Source organism: Rhincodon typus, chromosome 7 (assembly GCF_021869965.1).
Source record: "Rhincodon typus isolate 14 chromosome 7, sRhiTyp1.1, whole genome shotgun sequence".
Classification (NCBI taxonomy): domain Eukaryota; kingdom Metazoa; phylum Chordata; class Chondrichthyes; order Orectolobiformes; family Rhincodontidae; genus Rhincodon; species Rhincodon typus.
The window spans coordinates 37,987,607-38,010,373 of NC_063338.1; the positions used below are offsets into that span (position 1 = coordinate 37,987,607).

The following is a 22,767-nucleotide window of genomic DNA, read 5'->3' on the forward strand; positions in this document are numbered from 1 at the left end:
ACGTTTTGGGCCTAGACCCTTCTTCAGAAAGGGTCTAGGCCTGAAACATCAGCCTTCCTGCTCCTCTGATGCTGCTTGGCCTGCTGTGGTCATCCAGCTCTACACCTTGTTATTTCAGATTCTCCAGCATCTGCAGTTCCTACTATCTCAGAAAATGAGATCTGTTCTTCCAGCTTGCACTGAACTTTGCTGGATCACTGCAGCAAGCCTGAGACAGATGTTGGCCAAAGGAACAAAGTGGTGCGTTGAAGTGGCAAGCAACTGGAACTTCAGGGTCTTTTTTGCAGACAGGAGCGCTGCTTCACCTGGATAGTGTGCTTGGGCCCTTAGATAATGGGGAGGGAGGAAGTAAATGGGCACGTGTCTGCGGTTTCAGGGGAAGGTGCCATGGGCTGTAGGGGTGTTGCTGAGAGTGGAGGAGGAATGGATCAATGTGCTCTGGAGTGAACGGTCCTTGCGGAAGGCTGACAAGGGAGGAGAGGGCAACACATATCTGGTGGTGGCATCCCGCTGGAGGTGGCAGAAATGGCAGTTAATGATCCTCTGGATGTAGATGCTGGTGAGATGGCAGGTGAGGACAAAGGGGACTCTATCACTGTTGTGGGAGGGAAGAGAAGGAATGAGGGCCAAAGTGTGGGATTTGGGTTGAACCTGGCTGAGGACCCTGTCAACGACGGTGCTGAGGAATCCTCGATTGAGGAAAAAGGTGGACATTTCGGAGGCTCCCTTGTCAAAGGCCCTGGTATCATCAGAACAGATGCAACAAGAGATGCAAAGAACGCCACTATGGCTTAGGTGTTTCCTGACACTATGACTGTCCTAGAAAACTTTTTAGTAAGAGATTGATTACAATCATGCAATGATCAATTAATTTCCAGCAGTCCCAGAATTTAAAAATAAGAAAAGGTGACTTGACATAATAGCATTCAACTGCTATAAATCCCAAAAGTCCTGCTGCACTGATTCCCTTCAGAAGGGATGAGAATATAGTTATGAATGATTTAGCAAGTGGATGTAAAATCTGTTTTTGATGTAATCAAAGGGGAAAATCCAGCAGATTATTCATAATAACATATGATTAATCTACTTGTGTCTATCATCTATAGTTCAACCTTTTCTCAGTGTTGCAAAAAACACATAATGGCTGAAATCAAGGAGAACAATTTTAACCTAATTCCTAATCCCCTCCGCCAACCTTGGTTAAGCAACCTATAGGATCAGGTACAATGCTGGTCTCACACTATCAAAACCAATGAGGAGTAATAATAGACAGGGAATAAACCCAGCCATTTCATCCCTTCCACATGGTGAGGTGATTTTTATTTACCAAATCAGATTCATTTCTCATTGCACTAAGAAACATGAGTTGAATTTTCCCATTTCATTGAAGGCAGACTGGAAAATGATAGGGCTGGTAATATGTTGATGGGTGGCATAAGGATGGCACAATCATTACGGTGCATATTGCCGGTGTTGGGAGCTCTAGGGGTGCCACTGCCCTTTGGGGAGGAGACTGATTCCTTAAGTAACCCAATTAAAGGTCACTTCTGGCTCAATGTTGTCAACAGCTTCCAGGATGACCCTCCACAATGGGGCATTGAAAGGTCCAACGATGGGCACCTGTTGGCAAAGGATCCCCCTAAGGCGAGGCACCAGTGTTATCTTTCCAACCTTGGTCCCAATAGCATAACACAGTGATTGCAGAGCCTGGTTGCCCTGATACTCTTAACATATTTCAGAGCGCTTCATCCCTGGGATGCCCTCATTCTAGATTTACTGCCTTAGCAATATCTGACGGACCACTAATGGCAACTTGGATGGTGTGCCCAGCAGTGACCATAGAATTGATTGCCACTGGTAAATGCTGGGGGTGAGTGTGAGGGGGGTTGCAGTTCCGTTTTCATCCTCAGTGGTTAGACTTCCTGCTTCGAGTAAAAATTCAGCCATTTTTTCCACAAAGATGTTGTCACCACACATGGAGAAACAAGTATATTAACAAATTCTTTCACCCTTTAGATTTGAATTTCTATCAGTCATTTTCATCAACTACCTGTCACCTACTTTCACTCAGGAACTCTCTAGCCTCTGGACTCAATATCGAAATCAGCAGCTTTAGGGCTTTAAGCTTCTCTCGTGTCCTTACCCCAGTGTCCACACACCAGGCCTTGTTATCACGTGGTCTGCTATTACACACAACCCATTGTTGGCCACTAACAGTTCCCATTAAAAACCGAAAGAACTGCAGTTGCTGTAAATCAGGAACAAGAACAGAAGTTGCTGGAAAAGCTCAGCAGGTCTGGCAGTATCTGTGAAGAAAAAAGTCCGATTTAATGTTTCGGGTCCGGTGACCCTTCCTCAGAACTCAAAGCAAAGTTAAGCTTACTTATATTTATTAAAGTTATAGAGCTCTTAGAAGCAAAATAAAAAAAAACAGATTGCATCTACTGTGCTTACATGTATTTTTCCACAATTTTGCACCTTGGGGGAAGTAATTTAGTTTCTGTATGGGTAATGTGGTGCATAATTTAAACTGGAATGACAGGCATTTCGTCAACTCTGCAAATAATTGATAGAGCAGCTTACAAATTACCTCAATTCTTTTCCCTTTTTTAAAAAATTTCTTAATCCATGCAGCACTTTCCTTTCTGAAACAATCATTGACAGCATAAAAGGTTTAGAAATCTTATACTGTTTCTAGCTTCCAATTTAATGACTACGAACAATGCTGGTTATTTCTGTCAACTTCTTTTTTTGATTTGACTTGATTTGCTTTGCTTTATTATTGTCAAGTGTAAAGTGAAAAGTGTTGACTTACAAACTTTACAGGCAGATCTTGCTTCAACTAGAATTTTGACTTCAGGCCTACACTATTAATTATTATATCTTTAAAAACTGTCTTTTTTAATGGTTTTTCTGATGTAGCCCTGCTACTTGCCAAGGTACGCTCAGTTTCAGGCTAGGATAGGATGCTTCAGCCATGAATTTCACATCACAGAGGTATTGTTAATGTTCCTATGCCTTCTGCTGACACGAGGCACAATTCAGGGAAAGGTTAGTGAATCCAGAATAGTTTTACTTCTGCTCAAAATAACTCAGCCCCATTCCAATCTGCTAAAGAATACATGAAGTTCTTTGGACAAATTAGTTTGAGAGATTGTAACTCCCGTGAGTAATCCAAAGAATTACTCAGGATTTAGATTTGTTTTACTGATTATGAGATGAATAAATGATAGAGAATTGTTATCTTTCAGGGTTACTAATCCAACAACTAAAACAATTGAGGTTTCAGCTTAGATTTGGAGAATTAAGTTGTCTTGAGAAAGATTTTTCTAAGCAAATCTATTACTTGCGGATTTATAAAGCAGTAGTATGGGAAAAAATTAGAAGCTAGTAACTAATTAAAGAGTATGTAACAAAAAGGGGAAGAACACAAAATCACATTGTTTATCAAACATAAAATCAACTCTAAAAGAACTGGTTCAGCAAGATTATCTTGTGCATAACATGGAAGAGCAGGCTTAATCCATTGTATTTGGCCCATTAGATGATCTCAGTCAGTGGCAGTGTAAAAGTATAATTGCTTTTAATAGTCTTGCAAGAGACGGTTTATGTAGGTTTGTGAGATGTACTTCATTCTGTAGAATTCTTTGCAACAACCTCTTTAGAAGCACATAGACATGTAGGTATAGGATTGAGTTTGGCTGTGATGACTCCTGTATATGAAAAGTTTGCTCATTCTTATAAGTCAAGACTCATGGATGAATAATGACCACTTTTACTAGGTACCAGAGAATAACTAATGCCAAAGGAATTGGATTACCCTTAAGGATCTGTGTGTTTATGGAAGGGAGGTGAGACCTTTGACCAGGAAATAGAACTGTTCGGATTTTTAAAAATTTCTTTAAAAGATCTGTGGCAACTGTAATATTTTTGGACAATGTTTGAAATGTATTTTTGAGAGTTTGCATCAATTGCAAAATGTCCAGTTGTATTTGAATTATAAGAAATACTGACCCATTTGACAGGACGATCCTTGTCATTTTGGAAAGGCAAATCAGGGCAGGACTTGTACACTTAACGGTAGAGTCCTAGGGAGTGCTGCCAAACAAAATGACCTTGGGATGCATGCTCAAAGTTCCTTGAACGTGGAGTCGCAGGTAAACAGGATAGTAAAGAAGGCATTTGGCACACTTGCCTTTATTGGGCAATTCAGTGTATTGATTATAGGAGTTGGGAAGTCACGTTGCGGCTGTACGGGACATTGTTTAGGCCACTTTTGGAATGCTGCGTTCAATTCTGGTCTCCCTGTTGCAGAAAGGATGTTGTTAAATTTGAAAGTGTTCAGAAAATATTTACAAGGATGTTGCCAGGGTTGGAGGTATAAGAGGGTGAATAGGCTGGGGTTATTTTCCCTGGACGTTGAGACTGAGGGGTGACCTTATAGAGGTTTATAAAATCATGAGGGGCATGGATAGGGTGAATAGCCAAGGTCTTTATCCTAAGGTAGGGAAGTCTAGAACTAGAGGGCATAGGCCTAAGATGAGTGGGAAAGATATAAAGGGGGCCTTAGGGGCCCACTTTTTCATGCAGAGTGTGGTGAGTGTATGGGATAAACTGCCAGAGCAAGTGGTGATACTGGTCCGATTACAATATTTAAAAGGCATCTGGATGGGTACATGAATAGGAAAGGTTGAGAGCAATATGAGCCAAATGGGACTAGATTAATTTAGGCTATCTGGTCAGCATGGACGAGTTGGACCAAAGTGTCTATTTTGGTGCTGTACAACTCTATGACTCTGATCTGGAAGTAGTATCAATAGGAAGGAAGTTAAGACTTTGTGGAGAAAGAAATAGATATAACATTTTCAGTCCAAAGACTCTTCTTTGTTTCCAAGTTAGAATCCATGGACTCAAAATGTTAACTCTGTTTCTCTGTCTACTGATGCTGCTGCACCTGCTAAGTTTCTCTAGCATTTTCTGTTTCTATTTCAGATTTTCAGCATCTGCTTTTAATGAAGACTTTGGCTGACAGACACAAAGGAGAACTATAAACAGGAGAGATGGTGAGTGAAGGAGATCACACACAGGTGCTGACACACAGAACTCAAACAGAGACAGACAGAGGAGCGTCTAGGCCCGAAACGTCAGCCTCTCTGCTCCTATGATGCTGCTTGGCCTGCTGTGTTCATCCAGCCCTGCACCTTGTTGTCTTGAGGAGCACATCAAATTCTTGTGATTAGGGCTAGGTAGCTAATCTCTCAGGAAAAGGTCAGTTTTTCTGTTTCACAGGAAGGTGACAGGAACTTTTGGAAGCAATGTGCAAGTCAATTAAAAAGGTTTAACATCTAGAAGACTGTGTGAATGGCTCAGAAATGCTAAAACACTGGGTACTTTCCCACAAGCGGCAATCAGTGAACTAGGTATTATTGGTTGGTCAATAGAAAAGGAATTCTGAGAAGTTACGCAGTCAGAGTCATTGTGTCCTGAGGGAGAGAAGGTTCAAAAAGGTGTACTTCACAAATGATAATTGTGCCTGTGAATTGTGAAGGTGAAAGCTGCTATAGCTAAAGCTCCAAACCTACCCTGCGCAAATAAAGAACAGCATATTGTAGGATTGTACTAATTTTAATTCTGAAGCTACATAATGACACATTTGTGTACGAAGTCAAGTGGATTCATGTGGCCGTGTAATATGTTTCTTTGTTGAATCAACTATTTAAAACGAATTTACTTTTTTTCATTGAAAGTATAATGTGCCTGTGAAGGCATTAATTTATATTGTTACAGAGATAGTAGGAACTGCTGATGCCGGAGAATCTGAGATAACAAGGTGTAGAGCTGGATGAACACAGCAGGCCAAGCAGCATCAGAGGAGCAGGAAGGCTGACGTTTCGGGTCTAGACCCTTCTTCAGAAATGGGGGAGGGGAAGGGGATTCTGAAATAAATAGGGAGAAAGGGAGGGCGGATAGAAGGTGGATAAAGGAGAAGATAGGTGGAGAGGAGACAGACAGGTCAAGGAGGCGGGGTTGGAGCCAGTAAAGATGAGTGTAGGTGGGGAGTTAGGGAGGGGATAGGTCGGTCCAGGGAGGACGGACAGGACAAGGGGGCGGGATGAGGCTAGGAGGTAGGAGATGGGGGTGGGGCTTGAGGTGGGAGGAGTGGATAGGTGGGAGGAAGGACAGGTTAGGGAGGCGGGTACGAGCTGGGTTGGTTTTGGGATGCGGTCAGGGGAGGGGAAATTTTGAAACTTGTGAAGTCCACGTTGATACCATTGGGCTGCAGCGTTCCCAAGGTAAATGTGAGATGCTGTTCCTGCAACCTTCCGGTGGTATCGTTGTGGCACTGCAAGAGGCCTAGGATGGACATGTCGTCTGAGGAATGGGAGGGGGAGTTGAAATGGTTCGCGACTGGGAAGTGCAGTTGTTTATTGCGAACCGAGCATAGGTGTTCTACAAAGCGATCCTCAAGCCTCTGCTTGGTTTCCCCAATGTAGAGGAGGCCACAACAGGAACAGCGGATGCAGTATACCACATTAGCAGATGTGCAGGTGAACATCTGCTTGATGTGGAAAGTCTTCTTGGGGCCTGGGATGGGGGTGAGGGAGGAGGTATGGGGGCAGGTGTAGCACTTCCTGTGGTTGCAGGGAAAAGTGCTGGGTGTGGTGGGGCTGGAGGAGAGTGTGGAGCGGACAAGGGAGTCACGGAGAGAGTGGTCCCTTCGGAAGGCAGATAAGGGTGGGGAGGGAAAAATGTCTTTGGTGGTGGGGTCGGATTGCAGATGGCGGAAATGTCAGAGCAGACAGAGACAGGAACTCCCTACCTATGTCCACCCACACCCTCCACCTCCTCCAAAACTTCAGATTCCCTGGTCCCCACACCTCATCTTTACCATGGACGTCCAGTCCCTATACACCTGCATTCCCCATACAGATGGCCTAAAGGCCCTCCTCTTCTTCCTGTCCTGCAGGCCTCACCAGTCCCCCGCCACTGACACCCTCATCCGCTTAGCCGAACTCGTCCTCACCCTCAACAACTTCTCTTTCAATTCCTCCCACTTCCTACAGACAAAGGGGGTGGCCATGGGTACCCGCATGGGCCCAAGCTATGCCTGCCTCTTTGTAGGTTATGTGGAACAATCCCTCTTCCGTACCTACACTGGCCCTAAACCCCACCTCTTCCTCCATTACATTGATGACTGTATCGGCGTCGCCTTGTGCTCCCACGAGGAGCTCAAACAGCTCATCCACTTCACTAACACCTTCCACCCCAACCTTAAGTTCACCTGGACCATCCCCGATACCTCTCTCTCCTTCCTGGACCTCCCTATTTCCATCTCTGGCAACCACCAGGAAACCGATATCCATTTCAAGCCCACTGACTCCCACAGCTACCTAGAGTACACCTCGTCTCACCCACCTTCCTGCAAAAAGGCCATCCCCTATTCCCAATTCCTTTGCCTCTGCCGCATCTGCTCCCGAGATGAGGCATTCCACTCCCGGACATCTCAGATGTCCTCGTTCTTCAAGGACCGCAACTTCCCCTCCACAGTGGTCGAAAACGCCCTCGACCGTGTCTCTTGCATTTCCTGCAACTCATCCCTCACACCCCCTCCCCACAATAACTACCAAAACAGAATACCTCTCATCCTCACGTACCACCCCACCAACCTCCGGATCCAACGCATCATCCTCCGACACTTCCGCCATCTGCAATCCGACCCCACCACCAAAGACATTTTTCCCTCCCCACCCTTATCTGCTTTCCGGAAGGACCACTCTCTCCGTGACTCCCTTGTCCGCTCCACACTCCCCTCCAGCCCCACCACACCCAGCACTTTTCCCTGCAACCGCAGGAAGTGCTACACCTGCCCCTACACCTCCCCCCTCACCCCCATCCCAGGCCTTAAGAATACCTCCTACATCAAACAGATGTTCACCTGCATGTCTGCTAATGTGGTATACTGCATCCGCTGTTCCTGTTGTGGCCTCCTCTACATTGGGGAAACCAAGCAGAGGCTTGGGGACCGCTTTGTGGAACACCTACGCTCAGTTCGCAACAAACAACTGCACCTCCCAGCTGCGAACCATTTTAACTCCCCCTCCCACTCCTTGGACAACATGTCCGTCCTGGGCCTCTTGCAGTGCTCCAACAATGCCACCGGAAGGTTGCAGGAACAGCATCTCATATTTAGCTTGGGAACCCTGCAGTCCAATGGTATCAACGTGGACTTCACAAGTTTCAAAATCTCCCCTCCCCTGGCCGCATCCCAAAACCAACCCAGCTCGTACCCGCCTCCCTAACCTGTCCTTCCTCCCACCTATCCACTCCTCCCACCTCAAGCCCCAACCCCATCCCCTACCTACTAGCCTCATCCCGCCCCCTTGTCCTGTCCGTCCTCCCTGGACCGACCTATCCCCTCCCTAACTCCCCACCTACACTCATCTTTACTGGCTCCAACCCCGCCTCCTTGACCTGTCTGTCTCCTCTCCACCTATCCTCTCCTCTATCCATCTTCTATCCGCCTCCCCCTCTCTCCCTATTTATTTCAAAATCCCCTTCCCCTCCCCCATTTCTGAAGAAGGGTCTAGACCCAAAACGTCAATACAAAAAATACTGACTAGTATGGAAGACCTAGTCAAGAAAATGATTGTAATTCATGTAATAATTTGAAAGATACAAAGAGTCTGATCAAACTTGTCCAAATCAGGTAGAAATTTCAAGCTTTGCACTGATTCAGAAGTGGAAAACTAAAGAAAATGATTAAAATAACGAATCACAATTTCAGTATTGGCTTTAACCTTCAAGTTGTTTAATTCTCAAATCAACTACAATTTGAAGAGGGAATGTTATGTCAGATGGAATATTTAAAGTGATCACTGTTTCAATAGTGATAGGAGATGCAGACAAGTCACCATTATAGTACAGAGGTGTATGTGGCTTGTATAAGCTCTACATATCACTATGACAGAGTGGGTGGAAGCACTGAATATCTCTTTTTCATTGTTGGTAGTATAATAACTTAAACATTGCTGAAAGGAGAATCATTTTCATTTTGCATGTAATGTGACTAGAGTGCATTCCATTGCATTTCTGACTTATAGATGGTAAACAGGCACATGGGAAACAGGAGTTGGATTACTCGCCGTAGAATTCCCAACTTCTAACATACCCTGGTAGCCACAGTATTTCTTTGACTGGTCCAGTTCAGTTTTTAGTCCATGTTGATAGTGGAGGATTCAGTGATGGTAATGCCATTGAACATCAAAGGCTGATGGTTAGATTCTCTTCTGTTGGAGATGGTCATTGCCTAGTACTTTATAATGTGAATATGACTTGCCACTTATCAGTTCAAGCTGGATTTTGTTGCATAAGGACATGGACTGCTACAGTGTCAAAGGAGCTGAAAATTGTGCGATCATCAGTGGACATCCCACTGCTGATCTCCAGATGAAGGAAATGTCATTGGTGAAACAGCTGAAGATGGTTGGGCCATGGACACTATCCTGAGGAACTCCTGCAGAAATGTCCTTGGACTGAGAAAATTGACCTTCAGCAACCATAACCAACTTCCTTTGTACCATGTATAACTCCAACAAGGGGAGATCTTCCTCCTGATGTCAACATTGGCTCCACTTTTACTATGGCTCCTTGGTGCCATTTTTGCTTAAATGCTGCCTTGATATCAAGGCCAGTCATTCTCACCTCACCTCTGGAGTTTGGCTCTTCAGTCCATGTTTGACCAAGGCTATAATGAGGTCAGGAGATGAGTGGTGCCCTGGCAGAACCAAAACTGAGTGTAATTGAGCAGATTGTTCATTTGCAAGTGACCCTTGATAGCACTGTCAATGAACCCATCTATTACTTTGCAGGTTACATAACTACTTTAAGGATGCACAGTGGCACAGTGGTACAGTGTTCAGCGTTCAGCACTACCTCATAGCACTGTGCTGCCTAACAGTGCCAGGGACCTGGGTTCAATTCCTGCCTTGGGTGACTGTCGATGTGGAGTTTGCACATTCTCCTCATGTATGTGTGAGTGTCCTCTGGTGCTCCTGTTTCCTCCCACAGTTCAATGATATGCAGCTTAGGTAGATTGGCCACACTAAAGTGTCCAGGGATGTGCCCATAGCTAGGTAGATTGGCCATGGCAAATGAAGGGTTACAGGGATAGGATGGAGGGCTGCATTTGGGTGGGATGCTCATCAGAGGGCTGAATGGCCTCTTTCCACAGGAATTCTATGATTGAGAGTTGACTGATAGGACAGTAATTTGTGTAGTTGGATTAGTCCTGCCTTTTGGGCACAAGACATACCTGGACAATTTTCCACATAGTTGGTTAAATGCTAGTTTTGTAGCTATACTGCAGGCTATAGTAGAGGGTCATGGCTAGTTTTTCAGTACTATTGCCAGAATGTTGGCAGGGTCCATAGCTTTTGCAGTATCCAATGCCTTCAACCGTTTCTTGGTATCATGTGGAGTGAATCAAGATGTCTGAAAACAACTAGATTCATGTGATATAATGACATTGTGCAAATGTTAATGGCTTTATTGAATGATACATTGACAAATAAGCTAGATAAGTTAAAAAGAAAACATGGACAAGCTGTTGCCCTCAATTTGTAGGATGCTTTGACAGGTTTACATATATATGTGTCAAAGGTTGCCATCGGATTATGCAACATATTTGCACTGCAAATGAAAATCAGTCATTAGGTTTTCCACAATATGCATGGGCTCCATCATGGCCTCAACATCTTTGTTGCACATTGGTTTGTGGTGAGATACTGGTAACAAAGGATTTCAAACTCCTCTTCTCATTTGAACAACAGACATAACTAGCTACCTCATGCTGCTCCTTTGGGTAAACATACAAGTGATTACCTAAACTAACAGGATGAGGCCATCAAGCCAAAAAGATGTTTTGCCTATCACACAAGTGACTAATGTGATATATGAATTTCCATGCTGATGTAATGTTAGGTATGTAGGTTGTATGTCCCGCCCACCGGTGGGCTGTATCAAACAACACATCCCATTGCCCATTGCCCATTCACAACAGACAGCATGCCAATTATGTTTAAACAGCCCATTCATACAAGCTTCAGAACAATATGTTCCCCACGAATTGTGATTCTACTATTGGACAACATTTACTCAATAATCATGAATTACACCAGAAAACAATTGTTGATTATCAGTCAGGCTCACAGGGTAATGCATTTAAGCATTCTAGAACCCACATTCATAAAAACACAGGGCCCAAAGGGAATTTCACAAAATCACTGAAGTTTTATGGTGCAGAAGGAGGCCCTGTGGCTCATAGTGTCTGTACTAACTCTTCAAATGAGGATCATTACCTACTGCCGTACCCTTGCACATTATTTCTACCTAAATAATCATCCAAAAGTCTTTTGAATGTCTCAATTGAAGCTGACTCCAACACACTTCCAGACACTGCATTTCATATCCTAACTACTCACTGTGTGAAAATGTTTCTTTTTTTCTCTCACATTACATTTGCTTCTTCTGCAAATCATTTTAAATCTATACCTTCTGGATTTTGATCCTTTCACAAGTAGAACAATTCCTCTCTATCTACGGCATGGGGGTTCGGTGGTTAGCACTGCTGCCTCACAGCACCAGGGACCCAGGTTTGATTCCACCCTCTGTGGCTGTCTGTGTGGGGTTTGCACGTTCTCCCCTAAACTGTATGGGTTTCCCCCAGGTGCTCTGGTTTCCTCCCACACTCCAAAGATTTGCAGGCTAGGTTGATTAGCCGTGGGAAATGCAGGGACACAAGGATGGGGTAAGGGGCTGGGTCTGGGTGGGATGCTCTTCAGAGGGTCAGGGTGGACTTCATGGGCCAAATGGTCAGCTTCCACACTTTAAAGACTCTATGATTCTATGATCTGCTCTATCCAGCACCCTCATGATATTGAAAACCTCCATCAAATCTCCTCTCAGCTTTCTACTCTCCAGGAAGAACAGCACCCAACTTCTTCAATGTATCCATACATTAGAAATATCTCATCCTTGGAACCATTCTGCACATTTACATCCTTCCTATAATTTGGCACGCAAAACTGTACATAATACTCCAGCTGAGGTCTGACAGGTGTCTTGTACAAGTTCAACATCACTTCCTTACACTTGTACTCGATTGCTGTATTAATAAGGCAAATAATGCTGTATGCTTTAATTGTTCCCTCACACTGTTCTGCCACCGTAAGTGATTTGTACACATAGACACCCAGGTCACTCTGCACCCTCTTTAGGATTGTGCTCCCTATTTTATTTTGTCTTTCAATGTTGATTCTACCAAAATGCCTTACCTCACACCTCTCTGCATTGAATCCCATCTGCCCACTTATCTGCCTAAGAAACAATTTGTCTATGTCCTATTGAAGTTCTATACTGTCCTCCTCACAGTTTACAATTCTTCCAAGTCCCATTTAATCAGTAAACTTTGAAATTGTCCCTAACGGACCAAGATGTAGACCATTCATACATTTGAGGAAATGCAACGGTCCCAGAACTGACTCCATAAATTTGCAGATACTATGCATCTTTTTAATTGGGAAAGGGTTCTTGGGGACTGTCAATTTCTGCTGCATTACCATGGCAACACACTAACCAATCTGATTCTACCTGCCTGGTCTGAGAACTAAATGTTCCTGTTGCATCTCCATGCCAAACATCATCTAACCAATCAGCACCTTTTTCTCATGCTATGTAAATCCATTTTCCTTTTCCAAGTTTGATTTCTTGTGTCTTAATCCTGATGAGCATTTAGACAAAAAGCTTCGACTTTGTGTCTCCATTTAGCAATATTTAAACTTTATCATTCTAATGTTTTCATATTCTAAGCCTGTGCAATTTAATTATGCATTCCACAAAGGTTGTAAAACAATGTAAATAGAACAGTATTTCCCAAGGCCTGTGCTAGTAATAAGTCATTTAGTTGTACGTTTTCTTTTGGATGAAGCACAAGCTCATTATCAAACTTTTCAGAAATGTTTGCTGAAGCTGAAGAACAATAAATTTGTTCAGCAACAGAGACTTTAAACCCAGTCTCAATGTCAACACTCCCATTTCAGACACAACCCAGAACTCAATGTACTGAGAAAGTCTAAATGTTCACCAATATCACCTTTTCTTCAATTGCTTATCTTTGTGACTCTTCAACTTTCCAATCCAGTGTTAACAATGTTGAATTCGGACATTTTTTGTGTCATACAGTTATATCTCATTGAAATCTACAGCACAGAAAAAGGCCCTTTTTCATTGGGAAAGGGGTCATGGGGACTGCTCCAGTTGAAAACAACAACCTAACTATTCAAAACCTTTTTTTCAAGCACTTGGCTCATGGCCTTGGCATCAGAAATATGTTTTTAAATACTTCTTATATGTTATGAGGGTTTCTGCCTCAACCACTCTCAGAGGCAGTGAGTTTCATATTTCCATCACCCTCTGAGTGAAAAGATTTTTCCTCATGTCCCCTGTAAACCTCCTGCCCCTTACCTTAAATCTATACTCCCTGATCATTGATCACTCCACCAAAAGGAAAAGTTTCTTCCTGTCTACTCTGATTGTTCCCCTCATAATTTTATACATCTCAGTCATGTCCCCTCATTCTCCACTGCTCCAAGGAAAATAATTCCAGTCTACGCAATCTCTTCGTAACTGAAACTTTCCAGCCTGGTAAATCTTCTCTGCAGCCTCTCCAGTAAAATCACATCCCTCCTATAATGTGGATTCCAGAAGTGCACCACTAGTTGTGGCCTAACCAACTTTTTGTACAGTTCCAGCATAACCTTTGTGCTCCTAACTATATGCCTGGGCTAATAAAGGCCAGTTTCCCATATCCCACCTTAGTTACCTGTCCTACTCCCTTTATGGTCTGGTAGACATCCACACCAAGGTCCCTCTGATTCTCAGTGCTTCCCAGGATCCTATCATTCCCCATGTATTTCCTTGTCTTGTTTGCCCTGCCCAATTGCATCATCTCACATTTATCTGGATAAAATCCATTTGCCACTGATCAGTCCATCTGACCAGCCTGTCTTTATCCTTCTGTAATCTACGGTTATCCTCCTCGGTGTTTACTATGCCACCAATTTTTGTATCATCCATGATCTCACTGATCAATCCTACTACATTCAATTCTAAGTTGCTTGTATATTCCACAAACAGCGAGGGCCCCAACATTGATCCTTGCAGAACCGCATTGGAAGCAGGAAGGAAATCACCAAAATACCAATCATCTATCATCCTTGGCTTCCTGCCACTCAATGTTAGACTAAATAAACTGAGCCTGAATAGGAGATGAAGGGAGAAAGAGAAAGAAAAAAATACAATAAATTTATTTAGTTTGAGGGACTACACCTGTTAAAAGGAAACTGTGTGGGATGCTTCATCTCTGGCAAGGCCAGCATTCGTTGCCCATCCCTATTTGCCCTTGAACAGATTTGCCCTCTTAGCCATTTCAGAGGGCTGTAAAGAGTCAACTGCATTGCAATAGGTCTGGCCTCACAAGTAGGCCAGATCAGATAAGGAAGGTTGATTTCCTTCAGTAAAGGACTTTAGTGAATCAGGTTTTACAACTAGTAGCAATAGTTACATGCTTTGCCATTAACCTTTGTGGCCATTTGACTAGCCTTTAATTTCAGCTTTCACCATCTGCCATGGTGGGATTTAATCCCTTGTCCCCAGAGCCTGGAGCTCTGGATTACTAATAGAGTGACATCACCACTAAACAACTGTCTCCTCAAAAACCTTGATTTTCAAAACAGAAATCATAAGAACTTGAATCTTACTTATTGCCATCATTCTATTCTCTAAGGTAATTGCCATTGTAAAATGTGTTTATTTTAACTATTTAAACTTGTGTCAATTTTGAAAATCAATGCACATCCACGAGCAAAAAAGCTAGAATGAATAATATATGCAGGGCATTGTCAAGCATACACAAGCATTTTTTGGGAACCAATTGCATGGATTATTGATTCAAAAAGCCAATTTACCATTTTACCACGCATAGCGTGCAGCCAGGATTTTTTTCTTCTACTAAATATTCACGTTATTATTTTTGTTGATAATCCAGGTTATTTTGTTACACTTTGCAAAGCGAGTATTATTTTTCTATTGATAAGACTTTATTATTATTTTTCTATCTTTTTCCATTACTCATTAAAATCTTGATTTTGGCTCCGACAGCAGGACTTTTGCATTAAAGGATCTCTGCCTAGTTGCTATCAATAAGTGACATGATTGTGGTCGTGTAAATCCCATCCCCTACCCTCAACCTCCCCTTTTCCACAGGTTTCACTTTTCAGAATATTATGTCCAAGACATTTTGCTAAATGTGCTCATTGAGAGGTTATACTTTAGTGGAGACTGGGGCAAATTATTAGTCACATTCCTGATATTAAAAACATGTTAAAGAATTTCTGTTCTTCAGTGGAAATGTCACATTGAAAATTCAATCATTTTCCAAATTATGTTCCATTAATTTTTAATTGCAACATTTAGGATCAGACACATTTTTGTATTCCATTTTCCATCTCCACTCCTTAAATTGCTGATTCATTTAGGAGCTCTGTTCCAGAGGTATTGGCAGAAATCCAATATTTAAGCGAACAGACAATGTTAAAAGTGAGGCCCTAGATAGTTGGTGCCGACAGGCTGTTCAAATCTAGAAAGTATTACAGCTGAGTGAGATTCTTGTCTTGGAGCCCTCTTATTTATAACATAATTCACAGTAGAAGGGCTGCATGTATCCTTTCAATTTCTTGCTCTTGATTATCGCTTAAACTTCTTTAATTGATATTTCAGTTATTGTCTAAATGGGCAATTTCTGTCACAATCCTAAAATATTTGTATTATTGGATTATAAGTGGTCAGCTTATAAATTTTTAAATATACAATACCAGGAGTTGAAATCTCCACGTTAGGGAATTTTATCCAAAATATAGGATTCTGAGCTTTATTTCAGTCTTGGTTGTTTAATGAGGAGAAATTGTTTTCAATGGTCAGTGACTGGATGGCATAAAATTAGGATCATCAGCAAAGACTAAAGGGAGAGATCAGGATTTTTTTTTATCTTTTAATTCAGCATTATTAACTTGTGGAATACACCATGTGTTGGAAATAAAACCTGAAATAGCTTTTAAGTGAAATAATGAATAAAGGAAAAATTAAAACGTTAAGACAAAATTGCAGGAGGATGTGATTAAGTGAGAGGAATCAGCACAGATATGATCAACTAAATTGCCTCCTTCTCTGCAAAAGAATTCAACAGTATGTTTTCTACTTAGATCAAAATTGCAACCTCCATATTTAGTACATCCTTGCTGACATCACCTCAAAATGAACCAATTATCAGATCTGGTCTGTATGGCTCATTAGCTCACCATGAAATGATTAAGTATTAAGCGTCAGGACGTCTTGATCAGAGGTGTTTGACCACCAAATTATTCCAGTGTCTCCTCTGGCAGCTCTGCCTTTACACAGCCCAGAAATAGGAGACAAATGGAAATGCTGGGCTATTGAACCAATATCTGACTTTGCCTATTAATACCACTATACTAAAAAGGATATTTTAAAATCAATGTAGTTTAAAACTGGGGGGAGGGAGGGAAACAAATTCTCAACTGCATCTTTATATTATAACCTTACAGATTCCTTTATTGATTCATTGAATTTGTAGTTTCTTTTAGTTTTTAATGGCCGTGGAACCCAAAAGAAAGAACATTTCCTTGGTTTGGAGAGTGGGAAGCTCACAAAGCTGGACAATGACAAATTGTATGGGTGATGTTTTTGGAGAAATGTTTTTGTACATAATATACTAGCTAGCTTGCTTTAGTCATGTAATCTCTATCTTTGCTGTAACTTGCTTTCAATTTAGTTTGTGAAGCCATTAAGCATACACCTTGAAACATTGCTGTCAGGAGTGGCCAGATGAAATCGTTGGAGAAAGAATGCTATAAGACGTATTGCAGCCTAAGCCTCATAGAAGAGAAGGGAACACGGACAGGCCAAAATTGGAAATCTTTGAAGACATACTCTGAATTGTGTATTAATATTACTTATGAATAGATGTGTTCAACATTAGAACTCTGGGAAAAGTGGACCTTTCGATTAGTATATGATGACAATGATAGGATTCAGTTGGATATGAGAGTCTGGACAACAGATAGATGATCTCAATAGAATTAAGATGGCCTTAGTCTTAAGACATCCTGCAGTGACAGCACATCTGCTAAGAGGGGAGAGGCCACTGTGTACCTGGATGAGCACAGGCACTCCAAAACTGCCCTGCTGATTGACAGACAGAATCTGAACATGGCAGTGGGAACATTAGACTTAGAAAGTGCGAGACCACAATCTGGTGAGCACCTCACTGTGACAGCTCTGCTGTTGACCAAAGAAGAAATGCCCCAGGCCATTGGCACTCGGAGGACTGCCAGAGACCAGGTACCTGCTCGGCCCCAGGGATGGGAGAGAACACTGTGACATTGGAAATCAGAGATTTCATCCACATACAGAGTGAGGGAGCAGAGCAGCAACACTTATGTGAGACACAATGACCGTCCATTGCTCAGCAGTGCAGTGAATCATGTGGCCATCTGGCTTACTCATGTTGTGGGCCGGATCATGTTGCGGGCTGCAGTTTTGTCATATGCCACATGGAAGCTATTCAAAGCAAGTGGCCAGTTAAATCTACCAGCTACATTCTGATTTACATGTCAAGTTTTCTCAACATATAGCGTGATTGGTAAGATAGAAAGCTGAATATTTAATAAGACAAATTGGGCTTTCAACAATCAATAATTCTCTTAATTGGCAACTCAACGCTACACAATGCGAAGGCCGCAATATTGTTTGTGAAAAGCATAAAAGATGGCCTGAGTTGCTCCTGACCTGAAATGGGACTGGCTGTGCCACACATTTTGCCATTGCCTATGTCACTTGGCCGCTATAAGGTTCCGCACAATAAATCTGAAAGACATGCATCTTGCACTGATCAAGCACTGACCTCTCCTCGGGGAAAGAACAACATCTCTGGAATGAGCAGACACCAGGCAATCTGACAAGAACAACATGCAGGCATGTCATTAAAAGACCTAAATGCTTTGGAGGTAATGGATGAAAGGCAAATTTTAATAATGACTATTGAAAGTGCGACCCAGGTTCAAGTCCCACCTGCTCCAGAGGTATGTAATAACATCTCTAATAGGTTGATTAGAAAAATAGATTGAAAGTGGGATGGAATACAATTGTTAAAGTTCATGAATTATAATGTTTCTTTGTTGATTATCTACATTCGGTAACTTGTAACTGCAAATGATAATCCATGCAAGCTTCATTTTTTTTAAATGTGGAAAAGCATATGTTTGGAGGAATGAGTTATATTTACATATACAGACATATTGTATACTAATTGGCATGCTGGAGTCTGGTGATCACTATCTCTGCTGTAACTTGCTTTTACTATAATATGTACCAGCCATCAAACACATTACTTGAAACAAAGTGTAACATACACAACTGGACAAGAAGCTGAGGATGAGGCCTGGAACATGAGAAAGCAGAGACTCACTGTGTGAGGATTTGCCATCTATATCGCCCTGACTAGCAGTAATTGTAACTTTCTTCCCAGGAGTTAAATGGATGCTGTGGAGAGGCATTGTCTGCTTTCGGGGGAAATAGTACATTTGAAGACACAAACGTGTTGAGTGATCTTTACATTTCTTGTGTCACTGTGATGACCAATTTTGATGGGCACATGGGCTAAACAACTTGCACCAGAGACTATCAGGGGAAAGACATCAACAGAAACAAAGGCCTATAAGAGGCTGAAGCTAGAACAGAAAGAGATTTTTATGTCAGAGTGGGAGGGAGCTCGCTTTTGTAATTTTTTTTGCTATGAATGTTTTACAACAGTTTGTTTTAAATGTATGTTCTGCAGTTTTGTTACTGGGAATATTTATCTACATTATTAAAGATATTACCTCACATTATCCTCTATGATGATATCAGCCAGGCCCACCTGAATGACTTAGTATTGACCTTTACAAATTCATTGGTATTAACTGAATTCACATAGCTAACTTGGGCTGCTAAAAATGTTGTCATCTTTAACACACAGCTCAGAGTGGAAGGAAGGTTGGAAGTGCTTTTTCTGCAAGAGTTCTGTGCCTATAATTGCGTAAAGGGGGAAAATGCGAACCTTGTTGCCTCCATCGAAGATTTTTTCAATATAAAAATACAAAAATCTTCCACCTTTTTTAGTCCTTTGTTCTATATTTAATACATAATAAACATCGCCTAGCAGCACTAGATGCCAATTATATTCTAGCTTCCCAAATGGCCAGCTTTGCTGCAACAGTAGTGAAACCAAACACAGCATTTGTGATCACTTACTGCTACTACTTCATTGTAAGTGCTACAGAAGTGATGACTGAAATATAGAGAAAGCAAAAATGAACAGGAATCCAGCCTCACATATTATTGGTAAAAGCAGTCTGTCTGTCCTCACTACCATTACCATTAAACCAGTGGAAGGCATAGGAAAATCCCATTATTATATCTGTAATATCAATTTATCATTTAACAAAGATCCACCACAATATCTGGAGAATCATCCACTGTTCATCCTTAGGCCAAGATCCACTTCCATACTCCTTGCCAGCCCAAGCCTCATTTCTCTCTGACTGCTCTTTCAATCCTATTTACAACCACATGCATTTTATTTCAGACTCTAGCCTTCAAAATATGCAAAAAAGTTTAGTCAATCTATGAAGGATGACCTGTAAGGTATTAAGAAATGTGGAGATACAGTGAGGTAACATTGCTCAGAAACGGAGAAAGGATTGTGGACAAAAGAAATGAAAACAATGACAGAAAGCAAATGAGAGCTATTGAGAGAAAGTGTGGAAGATATGTAAAAAGACAAAAAGGCAGAAAAAAGTAGAAAATGGTAAACACATAAATAGTTACACAGGGATGGCAGATTTTTTCATTTGTGGACAGCTCTGTTAAAGATCAACTTAATAGTTTTAATTTGTGCAACAATTACATCTATATTTTTGTTGGGATGAAGCCACAATAAATTGCATGATTGGGTCACTACAATTGCTTCCAATATGTTATGAGTAAATGCTCATTGAAATGCCCTTCAAATACATAGAATAAAACTGCTTATAAATTGACATTGTTTCTTCCTAGTGATTCACCTGCCTCAAAAGACTGCACATAATTAGGTTGAAAATTGAAGACTTTTGCAGAAATCCTGCAATTCACTAATCACCTGATTGAAACACATCAATTCATATTCACATGGTACGTAAAGGTCTTCAGTGAATTCTAGACATCAAAGTCTGTCCTTGTTATATATATATATTTCTATGGAAACTAATATTGTAATTTCTGGAGCCTACAATGCTGCCCTATGACTTTTGCAGTATCTTGGCTGGTGAGTCATTTCCTGAGAGAGTTGCTTTACTACTGTATGCTTCCAGAATGTTTCAGTTTATTTCTGATCAGACCTTATTTATATCACTCAGTGAATTTAATTAAGAAAATATGCTGATGCATCTTCCTCAGTAAAGTAAGGAACTATGCAATATATATAAATATATATCTATATGCACAAGGACAGGTTAAAGGATAAAATTGTGCAACCAGAATCTACTGACGCATTCTAATAATAAGTCCTATAGCCAATTCTTTAAAAAAAAATCTCAAGGGCAAAAGATGCATTTGTGCAATGTCATTACAATGTCCATTTTGTACGTCAGATTCCTTTATCTTGTAATCTGTTTACAATTCAGAAGGACAAAGCTCAAAGATACCGGCAGGAACAAACGTGGGAAACAGCTGCAGAAAAGCCGAAAGCGTTAGGTTTTCTGCCTGCTGATCAAACATATTCCTGCTCGGTCACATTGGGTTTCCAGTCTGTATGTACTATGAATGTGATAGTTTCAAATTAGTAGTGTGTCAGATCCCAAATAACCACTCAAGTGAAATCTTCAATATTGATAGATTAAATACACATCTTTAGCATTGACAGTCTTTGTCAGAGTGCTTCCTTTTTATCAGAGCTATGAAGTCACCAGTAACTGGTGGTAAAAGACAGCTGAGGGTCTCCAGCATTACAATAAAGCAGATCTGGTGAGTTATTAAAGTAACATTGAGCTAGCAGAGATTTGGAAACAATTTCAGGAAATCACAGAAAATTAGCTTACATATTTCATGAATTTTACAAAGATACATTTCAAACAAAACCGTCCTTCTCCAAAATTTTGATATTGATGTCATATTGCCTGTTACTTTCTTTGTGCTTATGTACAAATAATTTAGGAATATCAGCAGTCATTATTTCAATCATAACAGCACACAAGAAAACCTATTGTTTAACTTGTCATTGTAAATTGATGCTCAGCCGATGTGATTTCGATCATTTATCCATTACCTGGCGATGACTCATTAAGAATAACAAGTGAAGCTGGAGTAGGTCTTCGCCTTCTGATCTGTAGAAATGCAATCAAAACAGAACTCATTGTTTTTGCCACAAACACCCAAAGTTTTAAAATCAACCTCAAATGTTTTAAACTACCTTTTCAATTTTAAATAGAATGCAATGGTGAGGAAAGGACAAAGAACTAAAATAAGATTTGCTTCAGCATGCGTAAAACCCATTTGAAATTAATGCCTTTTTTTTCCAAATATCTTGTGAAAGGTTCTTCTTTACCTGTTCAGCTGCCTCAGGGTCTAAATGACTTTGAAATAAAGGCACTGCGAACTGAATCTTCTTTGGACTGTTTGGCTCCATACTGTTAGCACAGGAGACTCCAACAATCCTGAAAGCAGAAATGAGCTCCTGTTGTTATCCACCGTCACTCCTTAAAGACACAGGGATTGTTGCAGCCTCTCCCAAAGTCTCCCAGTTAGTGAACGAAGGTCCTCTGAGCTGCGTCTACTGTACTGAGCAACTCCCTCATTAGACATCCAGGAGCATGTTTGCCTTTGCTCTTGCAATCCTACAGTGCCCTCAATACAAACCATCGAAAACAATGAGCTAATTGTACACTAGCCCAACTCCACAATAGCCAGGCATTTATCCACAGACTAATTTAAAATGCAATGCTGGATTTGAATGGTTTTGTGTCCTGGGATTTGAAAACACCAATCCATCTACTATATATTGTTAGTAGTCTACTCAAATGTGCAATATAAGCTCCCTTTGGACTCTGCTGATGTACTGTTAATTATTGATAAGCACAACTCAGGAAGCTATTTTCTTTTCTTATATTTGATGGAATGGATTTCACTGCACATTCACCTAACTGCTTAGTGCAGGAATCATAACTTAAATGCTGCACCATATATTTTGGACATGAGCAGAGGTACAAGAGCTAAATAACTTTTGTTCCTCAAAATTTAGACACAAACATGAATCTTTCTTGGTTTGAGCTTGGCTCAGATTCAATATCAGACTGCTCACTCATCCCAATTCTTTGTTTCAGGTGTATGCACTCTATCAAGCTTTCACTTCTGAGAACACTGGTCTCTTATTCAAAAAGCATGCACCTACAACCACAGGTGGAAACTGGCAAATCTTATCCAAATGTGGCTAGTGGCAAGTCTAACTATGGTTAAAGATTTTATTTTGATTATAAAGTGAACAATTAAGCTCACTTTGACAATCTCAAGTTAATTTCAACACATTTCAGCAACAGCTTTAGCCTTAGCAGGAATTGAATT

At 41.3% G+C, this 22,767-nt stretch overlaps 1 protein-coding gene across 1 annotated transcript in view; it reads right to left on the minus strand.

Annotated features, from left to right (window-relative positions):
* The window catches only part of ppp1r1c (protein phosphatase 1, regulatory (inhibitor) subunit 1C), a 109,581-nt gene extending 87,372 nt beyond the window's left edge, over window positions 1-22,209 (minus strand). Inside the window, exons 1-2 of the mRNA XM_048599310.1 lie at window positions 21,755-22,209; window positions 21,476-21,533 (exon numbers count right to left, since the gene is read on the minus strand). Of these exons, the coding sequence (XP_048455267.1) occupies window positions 21,476-21,533; window positions 21,755-21,835 (139 nt within the window). The 5' untranslated portion in view covers window positions 21,836-22,209. The remainder of the gene's footprint in view (window positions 1-21,475; window positions 21,534-21,754) is intronic.
* Window positions 22,210-22,767: the final 558 nt, after the last annotated feature.